At 35.3% G+C, this 27,945-nt stretch overlaps 1 protein-coding gene across 5 annotated transcripts in view; it reads right to left on the bottom strand.

The window, feature by feature from the left end:
- Window positions 1-4,689: 4,689 nt before the first annotated feature.
- Window positions 4,690-27,945, bottom strand: part of SSBP2 (single stranded DNA binding protein 2) — a 284,133-nt gene continuing 260,877 nt past the window's right edge. For 4 of the 5 annotated variants that reach the window (XM_078067103.1, XM_036067208.2, XM_078067104.1 and 1 more), the window contains 5 exons: window positions 26,912-26,982; window positions 23,950-24,028; window positions 21,125-21,153; window positions 14,067-14,165; window positions 4,690-5,290 (listed from right to left, as the gene is read on the bottom strand). In XM_078067103.1, coding sequence (XP_077923229.1) covers window positions 5,261-5,290; window positions 14,067-14,165; window positions 21,125-21,153; window positions 23,950-24,028; window positions 26,912-26,982 — 308 coding nt within the window. In that variant the 3' untranslated portion in view covers window positions 4,690-5,260. The remainder of the gene's footprint in view (window positions 5,291-14,066; window positions 14,166-21,124; window positions 21,154-23,949; window positions 24,029-26,911; window positions 26,983-27,945) is intronic. The other variant, XM_078067105.1, reaches the window with a different exon arrangement.

The following is a 27,945-nucleotide window of genomic DNA, read 5'->3' as shown; positions in this document are numbered from 1 at the left end:
TAACATACAGTTTCTGGTAGAAAGTAATATACACATTTTAATGAGTAGTTTATATTAAGAACATTTCTAAGGTATTGCTAAATGTAAAGATTTGTTTTTAAATTATGTAAACTGGACAGATTATTTGAATTGCTTCCTAATAACTAGATGGTTAATTACATTTTACTGAGCAATTTTACCAGGACATGATGGAAATTTCGCTGACAATGTTTTTGTATTGTGTTCTGAGAACACTGTGAAGAATCCAAATTTCACTTCCTTGGCAATGTAGTGAGGTCATATGATGCAAAAGAGAAAGTGGGGTAGAGTTTTAATGTTAATTAGGAATAAATCCTTGATAGCATTTTTAAAGGAATATTAATACTCACTTTTCTCATGTTAATTCCACATTTCATTTAAAAAATGAAATGCTAAATAGTTCTAGGAACACACCATAATATTTCAATGCCTGGGATAATCAAAACAAGTCCAGTTTATCCTGAGGATAGTAAAGCCACAAAGGGAGAAGAGACAAACTGTAATTCTATACATGAAAACACTTAGTCCCACTTTAAAATTTGCAGTATCTACAGGTAATACTGCATTTCATTTTTAAGGATGTAGTCAGCAAAAATATTTACATTAAACTACTTACAGAAATTATTTTTCTTCTATTCAGGAAGACCAATTACATTAAATTAACATTAATGTAACATTAAGTTACATTAAGTTAAGGAAACTTAACAGAGGAAACTCTCCTTAGGAGACTTATTCAACTGAGAATTTCTCTTTAGAATATAGTTTAGAAAAGTAATTAAAATGGTCTAAGGTGTTTTTCATCTATAGGTCATCTCTTTCAGTCTGATTTACAGTTCCATAGGTAAAGCTGATGCTTTTGGTGAAATAAATGAAGAATGTCAATTCAATTTTTTGTAAACAAGTATCTACATAAAAAAACTATAATTATTTCTTGTAAACAAGTATCTACATTAAAAAAACTATAATTATATGGCAGTGAAGTAACCAAGGAATAAAAGATCATTTATGCTCTTACCTTCAGATGCAGTGCCTTCCTAAGAAGGTCTGAGGTGGACAAGCTAACATGGGTATTGTTAAAGCTGGGCACGGGAGATTCCATCTGCTTATATCTTGTATTACTCTCTTTTCATCGCAAATCAATATTATCAGCTACTTTACCAATGAAATAAAAAACAGTCAAAGGAAAGAATTACGTTTAATCATTACCGGTCGTGGTATAACATAATGTAAGTCATAGTGGGAGTGTTTTGTGAGCAAACCTCCTATCACCACCCCCAATATACGCATGTGCACATGCTCACACAAGTTGAGTATGCAAAACATAAGTGTATTAATAGTGGGTCACCACTGTTTCTTAGACTTGTCCGGTATTTCTCAAGTTACGCTTTGAAGACGCAGGGAGCCTCTTACACTTGCTTACGACTGGGTACGACTGTTTTAAGCAAACACAGACTCCTGCTCCTCATTGCAAACAAGAAACTTACACCACCAGGAGAGGGGGTTAAAAGAAAAAAAAGACCAATTTACCTTTTGGAGAATATGTGGCAACTCTCCCCCACCCCCATATTGACCTTCTCCCTCCCATAGTATACACTCATGCACTCATGCACTACTTCTATCAATTAGTATTTTCAAGAATAGAGCATTATGGTATATAAAACATAAAAATGAAGGCAAAACCAGTGTTAAAATACTATAATGCTTTCCAAAGTCAAGTAGCTATGATTTGTGGCATTGCTTCTAATTAACAGTGATAATCAAGAAATGGAAAGTGCAATTATTTCTCCTGGGAAAACTATATACTGTATGAGAAAGAAAAGTTTAGGGGCTGAGAAGGTAAAAATGTCTGTATCTTACTTCTACTGGCTGATGCAGGGACTGGGAGGGAGGTACGGAGGAAGACATGGAAGAAGCCAATCAAGACTTCACAGTATTAAGGACTGTGTAAAATTCTCTGCCGAGGGAGCAGTTTTGAATGCTTTGCTGCACATGTCCAGAATAATATGAAGAAAAGGTGTGGGCAGAGGTAGGGCTTCCTCATGTCCCAAGCTGAAATTTATTTTGTTTGCTGTTTTTTAAGCTACAGGAGGAATGTTAACTGAATGATCCTATGAAATGCAACAGAGTTCAGCTATCTTAGAGCATCATAAAAAGTAGAAATGGAAGATTTCTTTATTCTATTTCTGGAAGGAAAAGCGTGTTTTGGGCACTTTCCATGGCTCAGGGAGCAGAACTGATTTGTTAATCTTTTGGGCAACAGAGAAATCTTATCCTCAGCTTCCTAGCTGCGCAGTTCCTATCCCTCAGCAACCGAGTCCAACCTGGAGCAGTTGTAACAGAGCACTAGGGTTCATCCGTCAAATGTGTGGGCTATTACCAGGTCAATGGCACTTTATAGCCTTTGTTCCCATGGGAAACTTTGTTATAAGACAGCTAGACTTTAGAAACAATTCGGCATGTATTTTCAACTGTAGTGAGTCCAGCAGAATGCAAGGCAGAGTAATGAAAATTAATATTTTCACTTGCTACACATTTTCACATTTCATATGAGTATTTTATGTATTCAGTGTGGGCAAGAATTGCTGATACTATTCCTGTGAGGTGAAATATGTAAAAATAACTCAGGAACAGGTGGTATATATCAAGACCAATATAAATGCATAGATGGAGATGGAAAACGCGAGAGAAAAGGATATAGTTTGAATGACTCAAAACCTATACAAAAATTACTATGCAGATATACTATCCTCCATGTGGTGCAGGAGAAATGATTTGATATTAAAATTCAGTATTCTTATTTTATGGTTTTCTTAAATAGAACTTTTTCTTCAAAATAAATTTTCAACTATTTCGGGAATTAAAAAACAATTTGAAATAGCCATTTATAATCTGGATTGCAAGAGAGAAGAAATAAATACTTATGATGAGTTGATTGCTATACATTGAAAAAAATCAAATTTTACTTTTTTTTTTTGACCAAGTAGACTAGAAATAATGGGACCCATATTGCCATTTATACTCTAATATTACCCCTAAAATAATGGCAAGTAAAAGTGGGGTCATGATTGTTCGCGATAATAAGAAACAATACCTTCTTAGAAAGCAAATAAAAGAAATTTAAGATCAGTAGGAATGGAGTGAATAGACAAAAAACATTTGAAATTTCTAGCATCATAAGATTAAGCTTAATAATCACAGGGTTGAAAGTGTTCACACAATTATCAGAAAAAAGTGAAAATTAAAATTATTTTTGGTAAATTCACATGTCTATCCAAAGTGTCATCTTCAGATTACCTTGGCTTGAGTTAAAGACCTTTTAATTTGACTTTTTCATGAAAGTTCTCTGCAGCTTGAAAGCTTGAATCTGTTCTCCAGTGTGCAGTCCTAGGTCCGCGCACACTGTAGGATGAATGGTGACTCATTTGGTTAGAGTTTAAATCTGGAACATACATTTAATTCAGCTTCTTTTTCCCCCTTCAACAGTTCTGCCCAGCATCCCTGTCATGCACAGGCCAAATCTTTACTTTCAGAAGGGGTAGATCATTACAAACTTGAGAGAAATAAGTCATCTGGGACCAGGAACTAGCAAATATATGGCTAAATTTTCACTTTAGAGGCCATCAGCCTAAAGCAAGAAGGATTCCTCTTACCTGAGATTAAACAATGCTTTTTCAGATTCTATAGAGTTTGAGATATAGTTGATGTTTACCAGTGGCTATTTCTATCACAGTTTTAACAAAGGATCACCAACTTATCTTTTGGAGTGAAAATTAAAGTCTTCACACTTTTCTCTGATGATTTTGGTGTTTGTACGTAAGATTAAACACAAAACCCTCAAAAGATCTGGAAAGTGCCATCGAACAACTTGCTTTAGTAAGGGAAGTGTTTTTTTTTTTCTTTAATTTTTAACATTGACACATTCTTTTCTGAACAATTACACAACGTAGATTTAGCCTGCTGAAGTCAATGGCCAGATGAATATAGTTACTATAAATGATTTCCCTCTAAATAAAAGTCCTAGATCCTGGGAGCAGAGCAGGTGCTGTGCTGCCAATGAGAGGTATGCACAGATGGGGCTGTTACCAGTCAGTTCTGCGGCTAGTAAGCAAGCTACGCGGACAGAAAAGCAGCCCTCCAGAGCCCCTCCGGTCCAGGAAAAACTTCTTTTCCCCTTCTGCTCAAAGTGTCAGTCATTGGAATGTATCTTCTTTGCAATGTCTATGTGGAAACGTTCACAAGAAGTCTGAGTAAAAATCAGATACCATTTTCCATTAGCATGTTATTAAAAATTTAGCTCTACTATTCCTGGTGAGAAGTGACAAATTCAAGCACTTCTGGGCTTTATCATGTTAAAGAGAAAATATGTTTCTAAAAATATGACGACCCCTGTCATTTTATTGCTATGGTCTAAGCAATTGGGGCTAATTAATGATTTTCTGTATCATCAAAGACAAGTCAAGAATTCCATCTAAAGCAGTTATTGCAGAAATATACTGTGTTAGGCCCTCGTTGAAGTATTTTTCCTAAATAAAAAGTACAAAAATACTTCTCACTAAAGGTAACTGAGAAGTTGTTTGATTTGACATAGGATGAGGACACACCTTTTTTTTTTTTTTTTTTTTTTGAGACAGTACACTTTGTGATTCACAGGAGAACTTGCATCAGACGCAATTTAATGAAAGCTCTCAAATAAGCAATTTTATTCCTATCCATGATTGCAGACATTTACAAAACCATAACATCTGAGTTCACCTTAAAAAATAACTTATATAAAGCAGTGATATACACAGCACAAAATAGTTCAGGGAGGGGCAGGAGCAACTTTTAATAATTAAAATGTAAACGTGAAAAAAAGGATGGAATAAAAGTCCCTACTTATTTCTACTTAAGATGTCATGTAATAATATTTTACAGTGTCCTGTGGGTCAATGTATGTATGTGCATATGTCCATATAACATACACATATACAATACATTCTCTTTCCCACACATATACATACACAGATAATTATTTGCAGTTCAATTTAGGGCAATTCTAATATGCCGCTCTGTACAGTTGTTTGAATCACGTTTGGACCCGCTTTCTTCAAAAAATAGGGGAGAGAGCAGGAAATAAAAAGGTTGGTTTGGTGTGACTGAGATTCCTTTGTTTAACTGTACACTGTGATGAATAATTTTCTTCCGTAGTAGTTCTGTGAAGGGCTGACTCACTGTGGTTTTCATGAGGAGACTTGGTAATGGATCACACACTCATTGTCATGCTAGGGGAGTACTAGAAAGAAAAAAGAATCCATATTTTAACAACAATTCTTTTACAGGCCACTAATGTTCTTCTCGGTAAACAGTAGTAACTATGAATTTTAATGTCTTAAAATCTTTTATGTTCAAGCTTTTACCCTCATATAACATAAAAATAAGAAGCTATAAAAAGAGTAAATTTATATAGAATTGACTAAGTCCTGAAATTTTTAATATTTCCTCTGGAAGGCGACCAGTCTCCTTCTTTCCCTGCACTTAGGTGGTTGATAATTACCCAGTCCCTCAGTCATTTCCCTCTAGCCAGATTCAGGTTTTACGGGCATTTGTAACATTTTGGGTAAATCCAATCTACAGTGAAACAAGCATGAGGGACAGTCTCATTACCTACTGGCTATGTAAACTTGGAAGGTTACCTAACCTCTCTGCGCCTCAGTTTCCTCACCTATAAAATGGGTTTAATAATAGCCTTTATCTTAAAGGGACTTGGGGAAGATTAAATATAAAATCCTTAAAACCATGTATTTCTTGAATATACAGAAAGTGTTCAGCAAGTGTTTAATTAATAGTGTGAGGGAAATAAAACAAAATAAAAAACATAAAGCATTTAGAATGCTTAAGAGTCTGATTATACTTTAGGATATACTTGTCTTCCGGCTCCAATTTCAATCCACAATATTTTTAGGGTGGGAGCAGGGGGCGCTGTTGTTACACACTACTTGTCAGTTTGATGAGGCTAACAACTGGTAAAAGGTGAGGCTTTCAGAAATTTGGAAAAGGGGTCTCAAAAATTATTAAGAGAAACAAAGAGCAATTATTGTGATAATTATGCCAATCTATGCATATTCCCAAAGAATAGATTGTGACAGAAAAGTTCTAGAGCAACACTGTCCGAACAAACTTTCTTCAATCATGGACAGGTTCTATAATCTGTGCTGTTCAACAAGGAAGCCACTAGCCACATGTGGCCACTGAACACATGAAATGGGCTAGAGTAATTTTAATGTTATTTATTTAAATTTAAATATCCCCATATAGCTGGTGGGCACCATTTTGGACAGCACAGTTCTAGATTGAGATGTGGGGAGGGTTATCCACTCCCAAATGGTAAGGGTCTCCAGATGAAGAGGGTTTCTAGATGAAAATGTAAATGTAAACCTTTAAATATTTTAAATATTTTGTTAAAAATATTTGGTGAGGACCTGGTGAGGACCAGGGCAAAAGGGGATTCCTTTAAACATGTTAATAATAGGGGTGCCTGGGTGGCTCAGTTCGTTGACCGTTGGACTAGTGATTTCGGCTCAAGTTGTGATCTCTTGGGTCGTGGGGTCCAGCCCTAGTCGCTGGGCTCCTCGCTCAGTGGGCAGTCTGCTTGTCTCTCTCCCTCTGCCCCTGCCCCCCACTCTCTCTTTCTCTAAAATAAATAAATCTTTAAAAAAAATGTTAATAGCAATCATGCCTCATGGAAAGAGGCATGTGAAGTCAAGAGGAGGACTGGTCTCAGACAGGAGGGCCTTCGACAGGAAGAGTGATGATCCTGGAAGTGGGGTGTGAACTTTAAAAAGAGCAGGCAGAACACAATGAAGTGAGTTCTAGATGAGCTGAGTTACTACAGGAACCAGAAAGGAGGTATAAGGTGTATACTGAGGATTTTACAGGGATAGCAAGATGCCCTGAGGAAGAGCATAGGGTGACAACCGCTCAGCTGACAGAAGTCTGGACAGAAAGTTGCTAGGGGTAAATCTAGGGCTCAAACCCAAACCCCACATTGATCCTGAGTAAAAGTGGACGGGGAGGCCTGAAAAATGGGTCAGTGGACCCTTGGGGGATGATTATTAATCCTTTAAATGCAGGTCAAATCACAGAAAATCTACTTATTAATCACTTAATAGCCTCAAATTTCCTTTCAGTATAGGAAAGCTACATTATATATGTTACTGACTCTAACATTGGATTACAGTGAGTAGGGTGATAAAAAGGGGAGACTTCCAGAGGAGAGAAGGAGATTGAGTTTGATGGAAAAACCTTTCCGCCTTTACCCTTGAGAGTGGCAGCAAGAAAGCAGAGCAGAGCAAAGCAAAACCTAAAACCCAAAGCAATCAGACAAAAACTGATGAAATGAGCCCCCACCCCACCCCCTGTGCCAGGAGGATATCCCCTCATTTCATCAGATGATACCATGCAAATCTCCCATTATAGATAGTAACAGCAAGCTACAGCCTTTGACAAAACAGAATTATATTTTGATATTTGACCTTTAGGGGTAAGAATAAACAACAAGAAAATACATGGATACAAAGGTTTTATTAAAAGTAGAAAAAAATTAAAGAATATGGCAAAGTGGGCACAGAAAAGTTTAATCTAGGCTTTCTATAGCTACTGTTACTTAAATAAGAATGGTGATCCAATCAGTGCTGTTCAATAGAACTTTGTGTGATGATGGATATGTTCTATTCTGTGCTGTCCAATAGAACAGTCATTAGCCACACATGGCTACTGGACTCTTAAAATGTAGCTAGTGTAAGTTAGGAACTGAAAATTTAGCTGTATTTAATTTTAATTAGTTTAAATTTAAATAGCACAGCTAGATCATCAATCATTGTTTTAAGAAAAAGATTTTATGGGTATATGGTGCCAATTATCTAAAAAGAGTAAAAGATACTGATGCATTTCAGAAAGGACTTCAAAGGAAGTTTCTGAAAAAAATTTCAGGATAAGTCAGAATTAACTCTAGCGACCATCTCATTTAATACACATCCTGAACAACTGAGATTTAAAAAAGGGCCAAATTCAGTCAGGAAGGATAGAAGCATCTGCTCCAAGCAATACAGCTCAGAAAAATTAGCAAGCATCTAATACGATTGAATTTTTGAATAGTACAAGTAACTGTAAGGCAATGCTCTGAGTGTATTAGGTACAGTATATGTGTAATGTGTGAGCATCTATATGTGTGCAATGTGTGTGTGTAATGTGTGAGCATCTATGTGTGCAGTGTGTGTAATGTGTGAGCATCTATAGGTGTGTAATGTGTGTGTGTAATGTGTGAGCATCTATGTGTGCCGTGTGTGTGTAATGTGTGAGCATCTATATGTGTGCAATGTGTGTGTGTAATGTGTGAGCATCTATATGTGTGTAATGTGTGTGTGATGTGTGAGCATCTATATGTGTGCAATGTGTGTGTGATGTGTGAGCATCTATGTGTGTGTGTGATGTATGAGCATCTATGTGTGTGCAATGTGTGTGTGTGATGTGTGAGCATCTATATGGGCAATGTATGTGTGTGATGTGTGAGCATCTATATGTGTGTAATGTGTGTGTGATGTGTGAGCATCTATATGTGTGCAATGTGTGTGTGAGACGTGTGAGCATCTATGTGTGTGCAATGTGTGTGATGTGTGAGCATCTATATGTGTGTGATGTGTGTGTGTGATGTGTGAGCATCTGTATGTGTGCAATGTGTGTGTGTGATGTGTGAGCATCTGTATGTGTGTAATGTGTGTGTGTAATGTGTGAGCATCTATATGTGTATAATGTGTGTGATGTGTGAGCATCTATATGTGTGCAATGTGTGTGATGTGTGAGCATCTATGTGTGCAATGTGTGTGTGTAATGTGTGAGCATCTATATGTGTATAATGTGTGTAATGTGTGAGCATCTATATGTGTGTAATGTGTGTGATGTGTGAGCATCTATATGTGTGCAATGTGTGTGTGATGTGTGAGCATCTATGTGTGTGTAATGTGTGTGTGTGATGTGTGAGCATCTATATGTGTGCAATGTGTGTGATGTGTGAGCATCTATATTTGTGCAATGTGTGTGTGTGATGTGTGAGCATCTATGTGTGTGTAATGTGTATGTGTGAGCATCTATATGTGTGTAATGTGTGTGTAATGTGTGAGCATCTATGTGTAATGTGTGTGTGATGTGTGAGCATCTATGTGTGTGTAATGTGTGTGTGTGATGTGTGAGCATCTATGTGTGTGCAATGTGTGTGTGATGTGTGAGCATCTATATGGGCAATGTGTGTGTGTGATGTGTGAGCATCTATATGTGTGTAATGTGTGTGTGTGATGTGTGAGCATCTGTATGTGTGCAATGTGTGTGTGTGATGTGTGAGCATCTGTATGTGTGTAATGTGTGTGTGTAATGTGTGAGCATCTATATGTGTGCAATGTGTGTGATGTGTGAGCATCTATGTGTGCAATGTGTGTGTGTGATGTGTGAGCATCTATATGTGTGTAATGTGTGTGTGTGATGTGTGAGCATCTATATGTGTGCAATGTGTGTGTGTGATGTGTGAGCATCTGTATGTGTGTAATGTGTGTGTGTGATGTGTGTGTGATGTGTGAGCATCTATGTGTGTAATGTGTGTGTGATGTGTGAGCATCTATATGTGTGCAATGTGTGTGTGTGATGTGTGAGCATCTATGTGTGTAATGTGTGTGTGTGATGTGTGAGCATCTATATGTGTGCAATGTGTATGTGTGATGTGTGAGCATCTATGTGTGTAATGTGTGTGTGTGATGTGTGAGCATCTATATGGGCAATGTGCTACTTGCCCCGCTGAGGTTGTAAACTCCTCAGGGGCTGCTCCCTTTACTGAAATGGCTTCATCTACGTAAAATAAGGGGAAAATCACAACATTTCTAGGAAAACTCACAGAATGTACAAGCAAAAAGGAATTCCATTATTGATTACTATTCTTCAACATATATGAGAAGTGGCTTATAGTTTTCCTAAAGTAAAGGAAGAGTAGGTGTTAAACGGCATCTCCTATTCAGAGACATAAACTATTTCTGGCGGAGTGGCCCGAGACCACACGGCAATGTTGCCATTGTACTGCTGCATCCAGACGGGATGACGTATTGTAATGTTTGTGCCCAATGCTGCGATACCAGGCTGCCCTGTTTCCCAACTATTCTGTGAGTCTGGTTCTCCTTAATCAGATGATATCACACCTCTTACAAAGTCATTAACTGTTTGGTTTAGCAAAAACAAACAAAACCCTAAAGGTATAATTTCAAACATGTACTAACTTATTTTGCCTTTTTATGTAAAATATATTGTGAAACGGTACAAACTAGAGAATTTGTGATTTTTCCCTTATTGTACACAGTTCATGTACCATGGAACCCACCGCAGAGATCCATTAAGCCTTTGCACAATGTGCATAAGCTCTTGTTTCTACACTTCAAGAACACTTCAGATCTCACTGCATTTCTATTGCTAAGCATCTCTCTATATTTTTTCTTAATGAGAGATAAATAAAGAATAGTGCAGCTACTCTGAACTAAAGTAAAGCAAAATAAATTTAGTGTTTATGTGACTGTGTAAAAGAAAATTTGGGTATATATTTCTTTATAATAGAAAATGACAAAAGGGAGTGAGGGTAATAGGAGATGACCTATCACCTTGTTTAGAATTCCTATTAGATAGCATGATTTTTAATACCACTTTTACTCAATTGATTATAGTTCAATGCCGTGGAGAAAATATTCTGTTAGATTAATTCCAGAAACAGGACTAACTGCTTTCTTTACTGCAGAAACACGTAAAACTACTTTCTGAAAGAAGCCTTTTTGTATTCTTGATTTTCAAAAACAAACATTTTACTGAATTTGAACACTAGGGGGCATGTTTGTTTCTTGAAATAAAGGTCTTGTTTATGATTCCCCCAAAAAGGCTGAGTAGTGAAACATCGGATTCACATTTTTCTGTGTGCTGCATGTTGGCGCTGCAAGGTTTCTGACTTTGGGTTGGATATTTTGTTTCTATAAATATTAGTTAAATGAAGTAGCATGTGTGAAGGGACTAGGATAGTGGCTGGCACATAAAAAGCACTCAGGAGTTGTTCACTCCCTCCTCAGGCCTCCTTCTGTGGTTAAACTTCAAGATATGACCAACAAACCCTCAAAGGGCAGACTACTCAAAAGTATGTGCTTTTCAGAGTTACATACATTTAGAAAAAACCACTAGAATGTACATGTTCATTCATTCAAAAATGTTTTCTTTTTAAATTCGTTAAATAGTTCTATTTTTCCTTGATTATAGGAAAGCCCACTTATGGATACCTAGCCTATTTACTTCTTTAAAGCCTTACATTCATCAGCAGGGAATGTCTTTAGTCTTCCTTTCTCTCTGTTCTTCATTTCTCCATCTTTTAAAAAGGTCTCAACAAAATGCGTGGTGATGTGATGCAGGAAGCCATGGATAACAATTACATCATTCATAGCTGAGCAGAGCCCTCACCGGGCAGACAAAAGAGTGAAGCAGCCAGTGTGGACCCGCTTCCAGGGCTGCACCGTCTCTAGGTGGTGGTAGAGTTCCTCAATCACCATCCAGTTATTTTTCCTTTGGGGACTTTTCGGGTGGGGACAGGACAGAGGGAGTAAGAGATAGGGACGGAGCTTTTGTTTTCCGCTAACTCTGTGCAGGAGTCTGGCCCTTTACCTTCTTCCTGGCTTCCGGGAGAGCGCGGCTGGGCCAGGAGTCAGGGATGGGAGGAGCCCTGCTCCAGCTCCTCGGGCGTTCACAAAAGGATCCGCAGTTCTGCATGTGCACAGTCCAGTTAGGCTTAAAGGGTGAGGCTTGTGTTTCTCCTGGGCAAAGGAGTGTTTCAGGTCCCGTTGTATCTGATTCTTTAATCCCCCACAAAAAAGCTTTCTGATGCCGATTCGAAAGACGCAGCCCTCCACTGATGGATAAACAAGGCAGCAGTCCCCAGTGACAAATCTGGGAAAGGAGAGGGGAGAGGTCCTCTTGTCCCTGTCCCTAAAACTAAAGTCACGTGGGACCTTTTTAAAAAAGTTTTCTTCTCCAATCCTAGATTAATAATTTCCTCTATACTTTTTAAAAAGCCCAGTTTATATCTATTATAGCACCTACTAATCTGACATATGGTTTAATTGGTTTTGTAACCACATTCTTCCCATCAGATTGCATTTGTTGAGGTCAGGGATGTGTTATATTTATCTCAGAATACTTTGCCCTTAACCAAGCACGTTGCATATAAGAGGCTCAAGAAATGTTGAATTGAACTGAATTATTATACACCACACTGAATGATACCATTTTATTGCTGAAAGAATTAGCAGAAAAGGAAATAAATGTTTCTAATTAGATAGAATGAACATTAACGAATTAAAATGAACTAATTTGTCCATAGTCTTGAAGCAAACTAAATTATCTGAAAAAGAATTCCTATAATCCTAAGCATTATGACAAACTACGTGGTTTCTCATGTTTTTCCTATTTCATCATGACTGATGGGCTAATCTCTTGATTTTTTTCATATGAATTTTTCTGTATACCTTCTTTTTCCTCACTAATCATATATATACTACAAATAAAACAAAGATCAGTATAACTTTATTTCTAGTTTTAACAGAGGTAATGTCTAAAAACAGGGGAAGTCTTATCCCATGCAGAGGCGTTAGGCTGATGCATGTTAGAAGTGAAAGAATCCACAGAACACTCAATCTTAGGTTCAAAGCAGCCATTCCATGCAAAAGTAGGTATGTTACTAGCCATGCTTCAGATTCTTATGGTATCATCTCTGGTAGAGGTTGAGTTAGGCAAAATGAGGGAAGTTTTCTCCTCTGATTTTATTTTATTTTATTTTTTTAAGATTTTATTTATTTATTTGACAGAGAGAGACACAGCGAGAGAGGGAACACAAGCAGGGAAAGTGGGAAAGGGAGAAGCAGGCTTCCCACTGAGCAGCAAGCCTGATGCAGGGAGCTCAATGCGGGGCTCGATCCCAGGACCCTGGGATCATGACCTGAGCTGAAGGCAGACACTTAAAGACTGAGCCACCCAGGCGCCCCCTCCTCTGATTTTAATGATAGCAATCCGTATATGGGGGCACTGATCCAATGAAGATGAAATTAGTTTGGATTTTGAAATCCTTTATGTTATATTCGAATTCAGTAGTTCTTAGCAGAGCATGTGCATGAACATCACTAACAAAGCTTTTTCATTTGATCAGTCCCACTGCTAGAAATTCTGATTCATTAGGTCTAGGGAGAGTTCTGGGCAATTGTATTTAAAAAAATTCCATAGGTGTTTCTAATATAAAATATTAGGTTAAAAAAATCACTGTATTATGTAATAACTCCTTGAGAAAAGACACCATATTGTCTTTTTGGTCTCTCCAGTGTGTCGCCTATTGCTTTGGCCTGTGGTTAAGTGCTCAGTAATTGTTAAATAAGCGAATGAATTTTATTGCTTCTCTTTTTGCTTCTGTCTACTTCTGTGGAAATATGGAATGATAATGCCTTTGCTTAACACCATAATCATACTCAAAAAATGACTCTGGTATCCAGCCCAGGTTAAAAGTAAGTAACAGGTTAATAGACCAGCCTTCAGTCCAGTGAGGTCTAGTGCATGAAGTACAGACATCTTATAGAGAAGATTCAGAGTCTTAAGGATAGTACTGAGAACAGACCTGGTTTTACCATGAGTCAAGACATTTTAGTAATGTGAAAACTTGTAAAAACTATCAAATATGCAACCTGTTTCCAGTATGTTCCTTTATAGTGGATCTTCTCTATGAGAAAATTAGTATTACAATTTCTGTTTTTGTAACTATGTACATAGAATAGGAGCAAAAAAGAAAAAGTTAATTTTTAAAAAAATTTCCAAAGAAATTCCACTTAATTTTCTAACTTTTAGAAGATCAACGTATTGAGCTCTAGATCAACAGTTGTAGTAACTGCTTTATGAATATATTCTAATAGAAAAGCTTCAGAAATAAATTTTGGATATAACAATGTAGGCAAGGGAATACTTACACTCTCACTCTGAAAAGGATTTAAGAAATTTCCCCCCATTTCGCCATCATCCCTTGGAGTGCCCGGTTGATTACTCAGGCTCATATTATTGGGAGAATTCTGTAAACAAGATTTAGAAAACAAGGCATTGTTGAAGATTTTAATTTCCCTCTTGCATTGTACTGTTTCAAAAATGGAATCTATAGCAGCATCTCTAAGGACAAAGCAGACTTATAATTCTAATCTTAGACTTCTACTGTGTATTCTAGTTCATTCTTTACACCTTGACAAATACTAATGCTTTCCCAAATGGAAATTAAAAAACAAACAAAAAACCCAAAATAACCAAGCACAACTGTTTTCTTAGTCTCAGAATCAATATTTATTCAATTTCCCACCCTCAGCTTACAGAGTTCCTAGAACTGCACAGAGTTTAAAAAACATTCCCAGCAGGGGCACGATGAAGAGAGCCTACCCACTGATCAGGCATGATGAGACAATGACCTGCCTTGGTAGTTTTACTAATCAAACTTCAAAAGGTCACTGTTTCAAAACATTTCCCCTTAATACGACATGTCGTTTACATAGTAACACTATTTCAACTATTTTTTAAATATGAACCATAGGAAAAAAGGAAGATGGTTAACAACTATAGTTAAGAACAGGAGAACTACCTTCGGACTTGAGAATTCAATATGTACTTGTAGAGGAAGAGAAGGCTCAAAGCAAATTGCTTTAGAATCTTTTCCTATCATTAGTTTAAGGGTTGATTTACTTGGAAACTTTAAGGTAAAATGGCTGATATTAGCAACCTAATCAAACACTAAGTTAGCTGCATATTGGGCTTCATATTCTACTTAAATTTGCTAGTCTTGTTATTACGGTATAATTTTAGCTGTGGGAGGTCATGTTACTCCCCATCAACAGGAAATACAGAATGGCATTGCCATACAAAGCATGTTCACACAATATTGTGACTGAGGGACTCTTTCCAGGTCTAATTTATTGACTTGTAAAAATAAACCTCAAGGTTAAAAATTTTTATTTGTTATTTCAAGTGGAAGAAAGATTTTAGGTTTTTTTCTGAGCCATTTCTATTTTATATTCTCTTTTTGAATAAGTTCTAGATTTTTAAAAGAAAATTGCTCTGAAGATTTTGACTTAACTAAAACAAAGTTATGTCATAAAAATTAAAGTTTCATGAATGACTTATTCCCAGAAGAATATGTGCTGTTTTAGAATATGGTAAAACTGTAAAGCAGAGACAGGTGGAAATACAGCTTATATCTTGTCCTGCTGTGCACCCCATAGGGAAGATCTGAGAACAAGGATCCTCTGAAGTCCATAGGAGCTCGATTTGCCAATGAACCACTTGGGCTGGAGAATCACAGTTAATAGCATAAAGAGGATTCTTTTTTTGGATAAATTTTTCTCTGAAAATGTTAGTTTCCCAAGTATACAGAAAAGGAACTGTACTTTCAAATGAACATGGATAACTTCATTTCCTTAAAAAAAAATTTTTAAGTAAAATTTAAGTATATTATTTTATAGCTCCTTAATTATTAAAGTCATTAATTAAATAATCAACTGTGCTTTGGAAATAGGAATGCTAATGCTGATTTAGTTCAAAAAGAAAACTAAATTCATAAAAATGTGGTAATATTTAGCCAAAATCTTTTTGGTGAAGTGTTTGTCATTTTACACATAATGAAGAAACTGGAATAATCTAACATATTATTATCTATACTATCTAACATATATATGAGGGTATTTAAGGATACACTTGGAAGCTTCCTGGTTTCTGTATAACAAACGTGCCCTGAGATGGGCAGCACATCTCTGATGGATTTGGGGTGCTCGCAGTCTCTGCTTGCACTGTCCCATGAATCATTTCTTAATTTACAATTTTGAAAGTGCAGCTAACTTCAAATCTAATTTCTGACTCAAAATGTGGATTTCAAAATACTCAAAATTTGAAAGTAACACTGCATTATTATTTAAATACTTCTAAAACAGCTCTTTTATTATTTCTGTTTTCCATGCAATCTGTTCACGGCATGGTGGCTCAGCAGTGTAGACTTCTTTGGGGGTGAGAGGAAGATATATAAGAACATGGAGAGGAAGATAAAAGGACACATTCAACATATAAAACAGCTAGTATCAGGTCTCTGAATTTTATTCTTATTCAGCTCAGTGAGCATATTTGAAAATCTTCAAATGGTAGAACAAACTTGTTTTTTTTTTTTTAACCTGAAGTAATCTCTGCAAAATGTGAAAGCAGAAGTTTCTCAATGGGGAGTCTTTTGGAAATTGTGCTGTCCATGATCGATGAATGACCTGATAAAGACACAGGCTAAAGACATACTTAGTACTGGTGTCTAAGGAACAGCTAAGACAGTGGTTCCAAACACCAGCCCAGAACAGGTTATGAGCGTGGGTGGCAATGAACTGTGTATATGTTACATTTTTTTTTTTTAAAAGATTTATTTATTTGAGAGAGCGAGAGAGTACATGAGAGGGGGGAGGGTTAGAGGGAGAAGCAGGCTCCTCGCCGAGCAGGGAGCCCGATGCGGGACTCGATCCAGGGACTCCAGGATTATGACCTGAGCCGAAGGCAGTTGCTTAACCAACTGAGCCACCCAGGCACCGCAGTGTATATGTTACATTTAGCTGTAGCTATGTTTGTGTGCAGAGTTTATAGTAGATTTCATCATGAAGGCAAGAATAAAGGGCTTAGATCAAGGCTACACAAAAAGGGCTTAGATCAGTCAAAAAGTGCTCCAATAGCTTGAGCACATAATTAGGGAGTAGGGAGTACAAAAGAATCCAAGTAAAGATCACTTTTAGCTACATTAGGCATTTTGGTTACATTTCTTACTTCAGTTAATGTGTACTGTATTTCCTACTTATACTCTTAAGAATTTAGCTTATGAAAGTATAGTTAGTATTATACCAGTCCCATCTTCAAGGGATTTTATTATGTTTTTATTTACCCTTTCTTCAAACTGGAATGTTTTTCCCTTAAGCTATGACCGCATACATGAATGTTACACATAAGCATATCCGTTTGTGCATACGCATGTGCGTGTGCATGCACACACACACACACACACACACACACACACACACGAGTTTCCTCTGGCTAACACGTTTAATTCTCTTAGACCCTCTGTTCTCTGATTTTATCTTGCAAGTATTTTTCCATATCATCTTTTAATTAGTTAAATTATTGTTCCTTCTTCCACCCACCCTCAGAAGTTATTCCAAACTTTTTCAAACTGCTATTTAAAAAGTACACATATGCAGAAATTTTTACTCTGCCCATAATTGGAATAAAATAATATTGACATTATTTGAAGCCCTCTTGAGGTGGATTTTGAATTGATTTCTCAGAGGCTGCCAATAACAAGTTTTACAGAGTGTTATTTTGACTTTGCCAGCGCCCAAAAGAACAAAATGCCAGTCATGTTTCTCCCAGAGGATATGAGTAAGCTAGAACCCAGGCCACACTGAGAACTGTTGATTAGCTGCACTGTGATGGGTGTGGGATCTTTAATTGGAACTAAGGTACTTGAGTCAGAAAGCTTCAGGTTGAAAAGACTTCGATAATTTATTAAGCATGAATGATCAGATCTGGCCTTCTTTGATACGGTTTTTTTCAAACTCAAAAATATAAATGTTAAGTATGTTAATGTGAACTGCAGAATTTATTTAGATGATTTCCTTTAAGAAAATAAACCATATGCTCTTCTCCACCCCCAACTCCTAAAACAACTCCAAGGGAAAATATTTTTGTTCCATTGATTAAATGGGTGGCTTCTCAGTTGCAAAAGGAAGGAAAAGAATTTCACATTTGGGCTTCTAAATTACAGATGAATTCTGCATTTTGAGAAAGATACATATGAGTTTTACTAGATAATCCTCAGCTGAGCAAGAAATAACTTTAAAACTCTTCATTTGGAGTTTCAAGCTCATTTTGCTACTGAAACAAGTTCTATCAAAATGCAGGTGGTAGTGTGAGTTCCTAGCCTTGCCCACAAAAGACAGTCTAACTAATGAGGAGGAAGATATTTAGCATCTGTATAGTGTTTCTGAGCTCCTAGCATATGTTCATGCTTCATTCTCAACAGTTTTGTGAAGAAGGCAGGGAATGAACTACAAGCTCTCTTTTACAGCTAAGGAAACTAAGCCTAAGAGAAATTAAGTAACCTGTTGCTCCAATTTGTAGGTAGTAGAACCAGGCTTTCTGATTCTCAATTCAGTACTCTTCATTACCTTACATATAAAAAGAATAAAATAGGGTATATTTACAATAAAAAAAGTAGAAAAAGAATAGAAGTAGTACTAGTAAACAACATTAGAAATGGAGTAAGAAAAAAAGAAAAAAATTTTAAAAATTTAAATAAATGGAGTAAGACATTTAAAAAAAATATGTAATACTGGCACTTAATAAAATACAGGTTTAATTGGAGAACTAGCGGGAGACCTAAGAGGGATTTTGAACAAAACCGTTAAGCAGTAAACGGCCACAACTATCTTATGATTCACAAATAAGAATGACTAGAAAAAGAACAGGATGAAAAGGAATGAAGCCAGGAAGCAAGAGAAAAGGGAGGAGAGTTTCTTAGGATAGCTGGTCTTGTGTTGGAAAAGGAAGAAGGTGGGGAAAATAGAGTTAGTGATAATGTGGACAGTATGGAGTAAAAATCTGAAATAATTAGGCTGTGAGTGGAATGAGGGAGGGAGAGAAGTAACTGCGGGTGGGGAGGGGGTATACATGATGCTGCTGACTGGAGACAAAATGACCACAGTGTAGTGGAGAAGCAAGACACACCAGTGGTACCCTCAGCCAGGCAGCCTGGTTGGAGCCCAGGACCAAGGAACCTGGAGAGGGGGCAGTGCAGAAATGAGCTGCGTAGGACCTCATCTGAAGGCAGATACAACTAGTCATTTCTAGTACATCATTAAATGACATGTTTCAGGGGAAAATTCTTATGTTAACTGGAACATAGTTGGACTTGGCTCTGTAAAAGATTTCCTTCTTGTCTTTGGTCTCCTCAGTTATACTGAGCTTCTTGAGGGCAGAGATCATACCATGTTTATCCTTGGCTTTTCAGAGCCTGGCATAATGCCTTGGCACATTAATGTTTACTGAGTGAAGGAACTCCTGCCTAACCACTTAGGACAGAAATTATGTTTGTATTTAAAGAAGTCTTTTATATCTCCCCATCATGCACAAGTTAACACCCAGGACACAAAAGTACACATTCGGTAGTCAATTAATGCTTAAAGAATAAGCAATACATCACCAGGCAAGAGAACATTATCAGCAGTGGGCACAGTGTAATGGAAAAACTTGTCTCCGGAAATAGGAATGGGAAAATGAGCACAGAAGGAATAGCAATAGATCTGATATGAGGACAGATAAGAAGATCGTATTTAATTTGTCATTATGAATCTATTTAAAATCTTTAAAGTGCTTTATGAATAAATTACAAAGAACTTTCCCATAGGTGGGAGGGGATGGGCTAAATGAGTGATGGGTATTAAGGAGGGCACTTGTGATGAGCCATGGGTGTTATATGTAAGTAATGAATCACTAAATTCTATTCCTGAAACTAATATTACACTATATGTTAACTAGCTGGAATTTAAATAAAAACTTGAAAAAAAAACCCAAAGTATTTTCCCATATATAATTTTGTTTACATCTGTCTGATGTACAAAGTTATGGGTCATTAGTGGAAATTTTAGAAAGATGATGTTAAGCAATCTGGACGATCCCATCTTCATGTAATAATCATCCTTAGATACTAGAATACGCTCCTCAAATACAAAATTAGAAATTTTATTGGTGACCACAAAGCACAATTCAGCTAATATCAATTCTTAGATACCTAAGATAGCATATAAAATCATGGTCGTCTGACTTGTAAAGGTGCTTCCCAGAGAGAGGGCTCTAATGGAATTATACAATGAATCTTCTTCTGAAAACAGGCCTTTTGCAGGTTTTACCTATTTTCACAGAATAAATAAGCTAGTGCTCATTATAAATATTTATCTATTTTAAGAAAAGAAAAAGACCTTCCTGATTTGTCCACTGTAGCACATGTGAGGCCAAGCTGCCAGGCAATGTAGATACAATGTCAGAATGCCAGTTCAACTCCCTCTCTCTCAGCTTGAAGTCTTAATTTAAAAGGTTTTGTAGCTCAATCAATCTTACTATATTTTCCTTGGCACCAGGAATTTTACATTATTATACATGAATATAAATTAGAAGTAGGATTAAAAATGAAGTTACCCTTTAATGAATTTCAGTATTTATTGATATAAAGCAGACTTCTAAGAGAGTCATTCTAATGGTAGTTAATAATTAGTTCTTATCAGCCATTCTAAATATAGTTTTGACTCACAGAGAACTATTTTAAATTCATCATGACCTAAAAAGTATTTAGGTATTCTGAAAAAAATATAAGGCATCTTAGCAAAGTATTAATTTTTAAAAATACTCAAACTATTGAAGGAGGAAAAACACAGACACATGCTATTGGAAGGCTCTCTTTCCTACTTGTATTAATATAATTTTCTTCTAATTACTTTCCTTTTCTATTTTGGGGAACTAGAATAATGATTGAGGACATCAGCATTTCCTAATAAAGGTTTGAAAGACAAATGAAATGTATAAATGCAAGCCCTTATAACATATAACAACTTTTTCAAATTTACCTCTTCTCATTTTGCTCTAGACTTCTTTACATTTTCAGAAGATTATCTATACTATGTCAATCTGCTTTATAAATAAGTGACATCATAAAGGTAATTAAATTATTATGTAGGTATCAATTGATCATGTATATAGTATGTCCTGTAAATGAATCTTACCATGTTAAAAAACTCATTTTACCCTTTCCTATTATATGCATTGATATTTTTAACTTCCACTTAATTATGTCTGGACCTCTACTTTCAAATGCTTGTTCAAGAACAAAATTCATAAGGTTATTCTAATAATTTTAATAAGAGCCCCATGTAGAATAAAATATAAATAAAAAACAACACAGAGAATATATAATACTCACCTTGGAAATACTGTCCATATCTCCTGAGCCTGAAACAAAACATGAAAAGAAAATCTTTATTAGAAAATGATTTCATATATAAATGAAGTATTCCTCTAATATAAATAAATACAGTACACTGTTTGTATTTTCTAGTATATATCTTCTGAATTTTTTAATCTTAAAAAATTTAATCTTAAAAAATTCCATTTCTTTTATACTGTATGGTAAATAAGTATCATCTGATGGCAAATGCAAGGATGAGTTGTACCTCTAGCTCCCAGTCATCATTTTTTGTTTATTTTTGTAATGGCAGAATGAAGAAAACTACTGTTATCCTAAATTCCTGAAAATGAAATATTAGAGAGATCACTTATAAATCCTATTCAATTCAAATTTTTAAAATGTATGTCCACATGTGTATGTATATAGAGAGCAAGAGAGAGAGAGAAATATATTTTCTGAAATGATACATCTAACTCTGATAAAATATAAAATGGACACCTGCAACAATATCCTAAAGTATTTTGAGCAAAATTTTACTATAATAACCAAAGCAAAGGATTTATAATAATGTTAAAAATTTCACAGCAATCAATATTCATGGCAATCCATCAAAAGTAAGAAAGTCTTCAAAACATACTGTAATTTTATGTTGATTCATAAATTACAGTATTATTCAAAATGATTCAAAATAATACTGTAATTTTATGTTGATTCTTGGGAGAAGTGAACAATCAATACTGATTTCTTACTTAAGAAATGGAATCAGACATTAGATAACAAGGAACAATGATCAGACCTTTGCCACAATATTAGCTTTATTTTTAACTATTTTAACAATTTTCTTGGCATAAATATATACTATTTTAATAGAAAAATACTCAGTTATAATCACAAATAAAGTTAGTGCTTACAAATAGACATAATTATTAAATATTGAATGTATATATGTAATTACATATATATAAATATGTACAATAATGTTTATTATAAAAGTAATAAGCCACTGCCAAGCCTATGTGAAACTCTTCTATAAATTCTATTCTAGGGAATAATACAACTGGAAATCTTCTAACTATGACCAAATGTCATCTTTTTGGAAAATTTTACAAACTGAAAGATTGGAAAGTGAGTTATATTGCAATAAATGAAAAAATAAAGTTCTAGAATAGTGCTGCCCAGCAGAGCTTTGTGTGATGCTGATGTTTCTCTGTGCTGTCCATGAGGGTAGCTAGTAGCTACGTGTGGCTATTTATGTTTGATATGTGGCAGCGCAACTGAGAAAGTAAACTTTACATTTTATTTAATTTTAACTTAAAATTAGTCACACATGCCATGTGGCTACCATAACTGGAGAGTGTAAATTAAGACTTTGAAATCTAGGCAAAATATATATGTATGTAAAATAAACGTGGACCTTAAGAGCTCAAAAGTCTATCAATGTGTTGCAAATAATTTCTTGATTATTGAAGTTACATAGCTTTTCGAAGTATCAGAGGATGGCATCTGGGTGGAGTCGTGAAATCTGTGTATAACCTAAGTTACTCGCAGGCCTAGTTACTCCAACCTAAGTAAAAGGTGGTCCTTTTTCAAAAGAAAAAAATTATCATAAGCCTCTATCCCCATTGTCAATTTTTAGCTTATGATAATGTTACTTAAATATATGTAAACATAAAATAAATGTGGTTGTTTTTTGGTTTTGGTTTGGTTTTGCATTCGGCCTGCCCATACACAGTGTACGTGTGACCTGGTCAGCTGTGTGCCACTCATCTCTATTTCTCACTATTTTTTTTTTTTTTAAGATTTTATTTATTTATTTGACAGAGAGAGACACAGTGAGAGAGGGAACACAAGCAGGGGAGTGGGAGAGGGAGAAGCAGACTCCCCACAGAGCAGGGAGCCCGATGTGGGGCTCGATCCCAGGACCCTGGGATCATGACCTGAGCCGAAGGCAGATGCTTAACGACTGAGCCACCCAGGCGCCCCTCTATTTCTCGCTATTGTGAAACGTTTTGTTCACCTTGAAGATATTTGGCCTCATTTGGTAAGAAGGCATAATTTATGAAGTATGTGTCCAACCATTAGTCACAGTACTAGAAATCAGCTTTATCACGAATGCAGAGTATGTGCTACTGTTCTCTCTTAAGAGAATCCTTCAGATTATTCAGAATATGGTAACTGATTTTATTTTTATTTATTTATTTTTTTAATAAACATTTTATTTATTTATTTGACAGAGAGACACAGTGAGAGAGGGAATACAAGCAGGGGGAGTGGGAGAGGGAGAAGCAGGCTTCCCGCTGAGCAGGGAGCCCGATGTGGGGCTCGATCCCAGGACCCTGGGATCATGACCTGAGTCGAAGGCTGATGCTTAACGACTGAGCCACCCAGGCGCCCCACTGATTTTATTTTTAAAAGAGACAAATATTAAAATACAAAAACAAAGTTAAGAAACTCTTGCAGAGAACATAAGTTCCTCTGTGACTGTCTGTACACCTTCAGAGACAAACCAGTTGGGAAGATACTGTAGTCCTCCAGGTGAGGAATGCACGATTGTATGCCCAGAGCAGCAGTATCTCCTTTTATCATAAAACACCCAGATTTTGATAGGTTAAAGTAAACACTTGTGAATAAGAGCTAGGTGAGAACAATTCTACACTTTTGATTTTCAAATGATCTCCAGTCATCATAACCGATATACTGTCAAGTATCAGTCTGAGGTGAAAGTTGAAGCATTTTAAAATAAATTCTTGTATACGAAAAGCACTATGCAAACTGTAATATCCACTATGTAGAATTAAGGTTTTGTTTTGATTTCTAAACATCAAACTTAATATCCTTACCTAAAGAGCCATTCATGTGATGTGACTCCATTCCTCCTAATCCACCCATGGGACCATCTGACCCGGGGCCCATTGGAAACTATTTAAAAAATGAAGAAAATTACTATGATCACATTGAAAACAACTATTTATCTCAATGTTACAATATCTATCTTTAACATAAGAAGATACTTCCACAGTCTATTTTCATTTTCAAGTAATGGAGGTTTTTTTTCAGCCTTGTGGATTCTTAAACTAGACCACCCTACTTCCTTCATACCATCTTCTCTAGATTCTGGGAACTTCAGGCTAATCCTCATTCATATCCAAATTTTTCTTCAGATATCCTCAACTAGAAAGTACATACATTCCAGTGCAAATGAGAAGATAAGCATTCTTTCCTATGCTCTTGGCAGATTTTGCTATTATAAACTAGAGATGATTCTTAAGAAGCTGCTAAAAGTATTGGCTTGTTAATAAGAAGAATTCAACATTCTTATGCCAACATTAACATTTTTCTTAGCAGAGAATCTATCCTTGTTCAAATGGACATAATAAATAATTTCATCTTGCAGGTTAAGTACATTTGGCTCCTTGGGGACAGCTCAATATAGTTAATTCTTGGCAGTCTCAACCATGACAGTTCAATGACAACTGGACATTCTATAGCAGTTACACTTAACATTTTTTTAAAGTAGTGGGATTATTTTATTTTCAGTTGGAAGCCCAGTACAAAAGAGATGTGAGCTGATACACTGTGGTAGAGCAGGTGGAGAGGCATGGCCTGTCCACCCAGTCTTTTCCTTATCTCCCTGGAATACTCCTGAGGAAATCTAAACCCCATTTGAAGACAAGTTAGCTATAATTATCTTGTGTTTACAGTTAAAATAGCCTATTAAGAAACACTTGCTCTTAAAATTTCCCATGCCAAAATCATTTCCTCCACGTCGTATGGTACAGAATACTGAATGTGGTGTGTGTGTATGTGCGTATTTATGTGTGTAGATGAGGCGGTGGTGTTTATTAGTCATACAGGCTTTTGGGAGAAAAACAATTGCCCTCAGCAGACAACATGTAATTGTATATAATCTATAATCTATATCTATCTATCTATCTATCTATCTATCTATCTATCTATCTATCTCTATTTGTTTGGAAATAAGATGGCTTTCCATCACTGGGATCATACAAACCACATGCTTGTACATTTTCCCAGGATAATGCCTAAAATTTTGTTGCCTTAAAGCACACAGATTGATTTTCAGTAAACAACCTAGAATATATATATGTGTGTGTGTGTGTGTGTGTGTGTGTATATATATATATATTTGTATGTACGTATATACCTTAAGCGATAGCTTAAAGAAATTAACTTTGAACTTAACTGTTTTATTCAGCTTTTGTCAAAAGCATTGTTTAGATCTGGGCTGAGAAACCTGTGCTGGTAAGGCCAAGACCCTCTGAACTTACTTGGTATGGTCCTTTTATCTGGCCCCTACAGTGTTTTCAAAGACACGAAGACTATTGGTCTGTATGCTTGAAGCACATAAAACTGCAGGCCTAGCCCTCAGCAGGCATTTGCTTTTACTACCTCTGGCAGAGATGAATGACATTTGAAAAAATGACACGTTCAGCTTCTACTTTTCTTGGATCTCTTATCTTTGTGTCGAGTTAGAGGACCAGAATGGAACATACTTGGATGATATCAGCTTAGCTGCCCACAGAAATGTCTTCAGTACCATATGCTCTGGGTTTCCTCTCTCACTGCCTCCATTTCAAATATCAAGTTCTAAGATATGAAATTGCACTATGAAGAACTTTTCTGTATTTTTGCTGAATTTCTAAAATGAACATTGTTCATTATCATATTCAATGTTCATTACGATCACTGTGGAAACACCTTTTAGACATTACTCATAGGAAATTGTTTCTTTTTTCCTGAAAACCAATTTATTTGATTATATAAAGAGAAGAGTGCTGAGGCAGTACTGCTTAACAGAAATAATATGCAAGTCGCAAATGCAAACTTACATAAGTAAATTTAGATTTACTAGCAGCCATGTTTAAAAAGTAAAAAGAAACAGGTTAAGTTAATTTTAATATATATTTTATTTATCCTACTTATCAAAATGATCATTTCAACATGTAGTCAATATAAAAATTTTAATGAAATATTTTACATTATTTTTTCATACTAACTCCTCAAAGTCTAGCGTGTATTTTATATTTACAACACACTTGAATTGGGACTGTCCATATTTCAGGTATCATAATAGTGGATGGGTTTGTTGTCTTCACTGCTAAGAAGCTCAATTATAATAATTATTTCAATCCTGTTTTTTGGTATACTTATGGAAAATTCCTTTTATGTCTTCTGATTTTTATAATAACTACACCATTATAAATATTTTTTGTTAATATGTAGGTCTTATAGATAAAATATTTTTCTATAAGCTTTTATGGAAAAATCACAACCATATGCTTTATTAAGAACACCCAAATTCTTTATGTAGACCTGCCTCATTTCCATATTTAAACTCCAGACTTCAAAAATCTAAAGAAAAACAAGCATATCCAACTTCCTAATTTATTTCAAGTTTATCAGGATAAAAGAAATAAACCACCACAATGAAAAAATTAGTGATGCTAAAAATTAGGTTAATATAAATGATTATATATTACCTATCATTTTCAAATAGTATTATTCAGTATGTAAGATTTGAGATAAAACTATGCACCAACATTTTATAATTGATTAGGTTCAGTTTTACATTTAAGTTATATTGATATGAAAGCTTTTGTTGTACATTTTATGTATTGTTTTTTTCAACCCAGAACATAAAAAGGATTTGATTTTTTGGGGGTATCTAATAAGTTCCTAGATAATAAAACAGAAAGCTTAAATAGTATCTAGGAAATGGAATGTACTTCAGAGTTTGAGCCTTCAGATACATTCCAAAATTTATTAAAAATTCATATTTACATTAGGCCTGTTAGGTCCAGGAGGTACTGCATTCATTAAAGTATACATGTTGTCTCCAGAGTTGGTTGAATCTGAAACAAAATATTACTTAATTAATATCTTCCTTTATAATTTACACCCAAGTTAACACAAAGTAATAATCAAAGATGATCTGCACACATATACATATTAATAGCTGCAGCAATTGAAATAGTTATTACTAATGTTCAGAAACAAATACTTGTAAGTCGTTTTCCACCTCAGAAATTATCATTCTATGGCTGTAAATGGGAATATTTACCTAATATATTAGGAGTAATCACTTGAATAATTCAGGTCAAAAGGAACATTACTTTAAAAATCTAAAAAATTACAGTAAAGTTTTTCTTTTTTAAAAAAACATGGATACTTTGAGACTTCACTATGGAATTTATATGTATAAATATAACAAAAAAATCTCTTAAAATTCAGATTCAGTAGCTTTTCAGTTTTCATTATTTCCTTAAGCTTCTTATACACCAATTTAAAAACAGTTTATTTATCTAATAATTATTAATAGCTGGTAGAATATCCTTGCTTAATTCTAAAAGAAAGAATGTAAGACAAGACTATAAAATTGGAATGAAAATTTCTCTTGCTTGAAGTAAAAGCCAGCTTCTTCCAGTACAACTTTTGATGAAATTTTTTTTCATTCATTTTATTCTTGATTCATTATAGTAAAAATAACTATAGTGTATATCCATATAAAAATATGTAACATTTTATAATATTTTTAAAAATTTACATTTCATGTCTATTAGCTAATTCTAATTAAGTCTCTGAGCACATGTGTTTTTAGAACGTATTACCTGGAGTGAAAGGCCATATATTTTACATTTAGGAAATGTTTTTCTATTTTCCCACAATTATACAGTTTTCTTAAATATAATGTATTGGGCCTCTCTATTCTGAAAAAAAAAATGTGTTTCAAATATTTTGATTCAAGGCAGAAGATAAAAATAATTTGCTTTCTCATGACAATAAACATAGAGTAAGAAATGGGCAACTACTTTTCC

This window comes from Halichoerus grypus, chromosome 2, assembly GCF_964656455.1.
Source record: "Halichoerus grypus chromosome 2, mHalGry1.hap1.1, whole genome shotgun sequence".
NCBI classification, from domain to species: domain Eukaryota; kingdom Metazoa; phylum Chordata; class Mammalia; order Carnivora; family Phocidae; genus Halichoerus; species Halichoerus grypus.
This window is presented reverse-complemented; position numbering and strand designations above follow the sequence as displayed.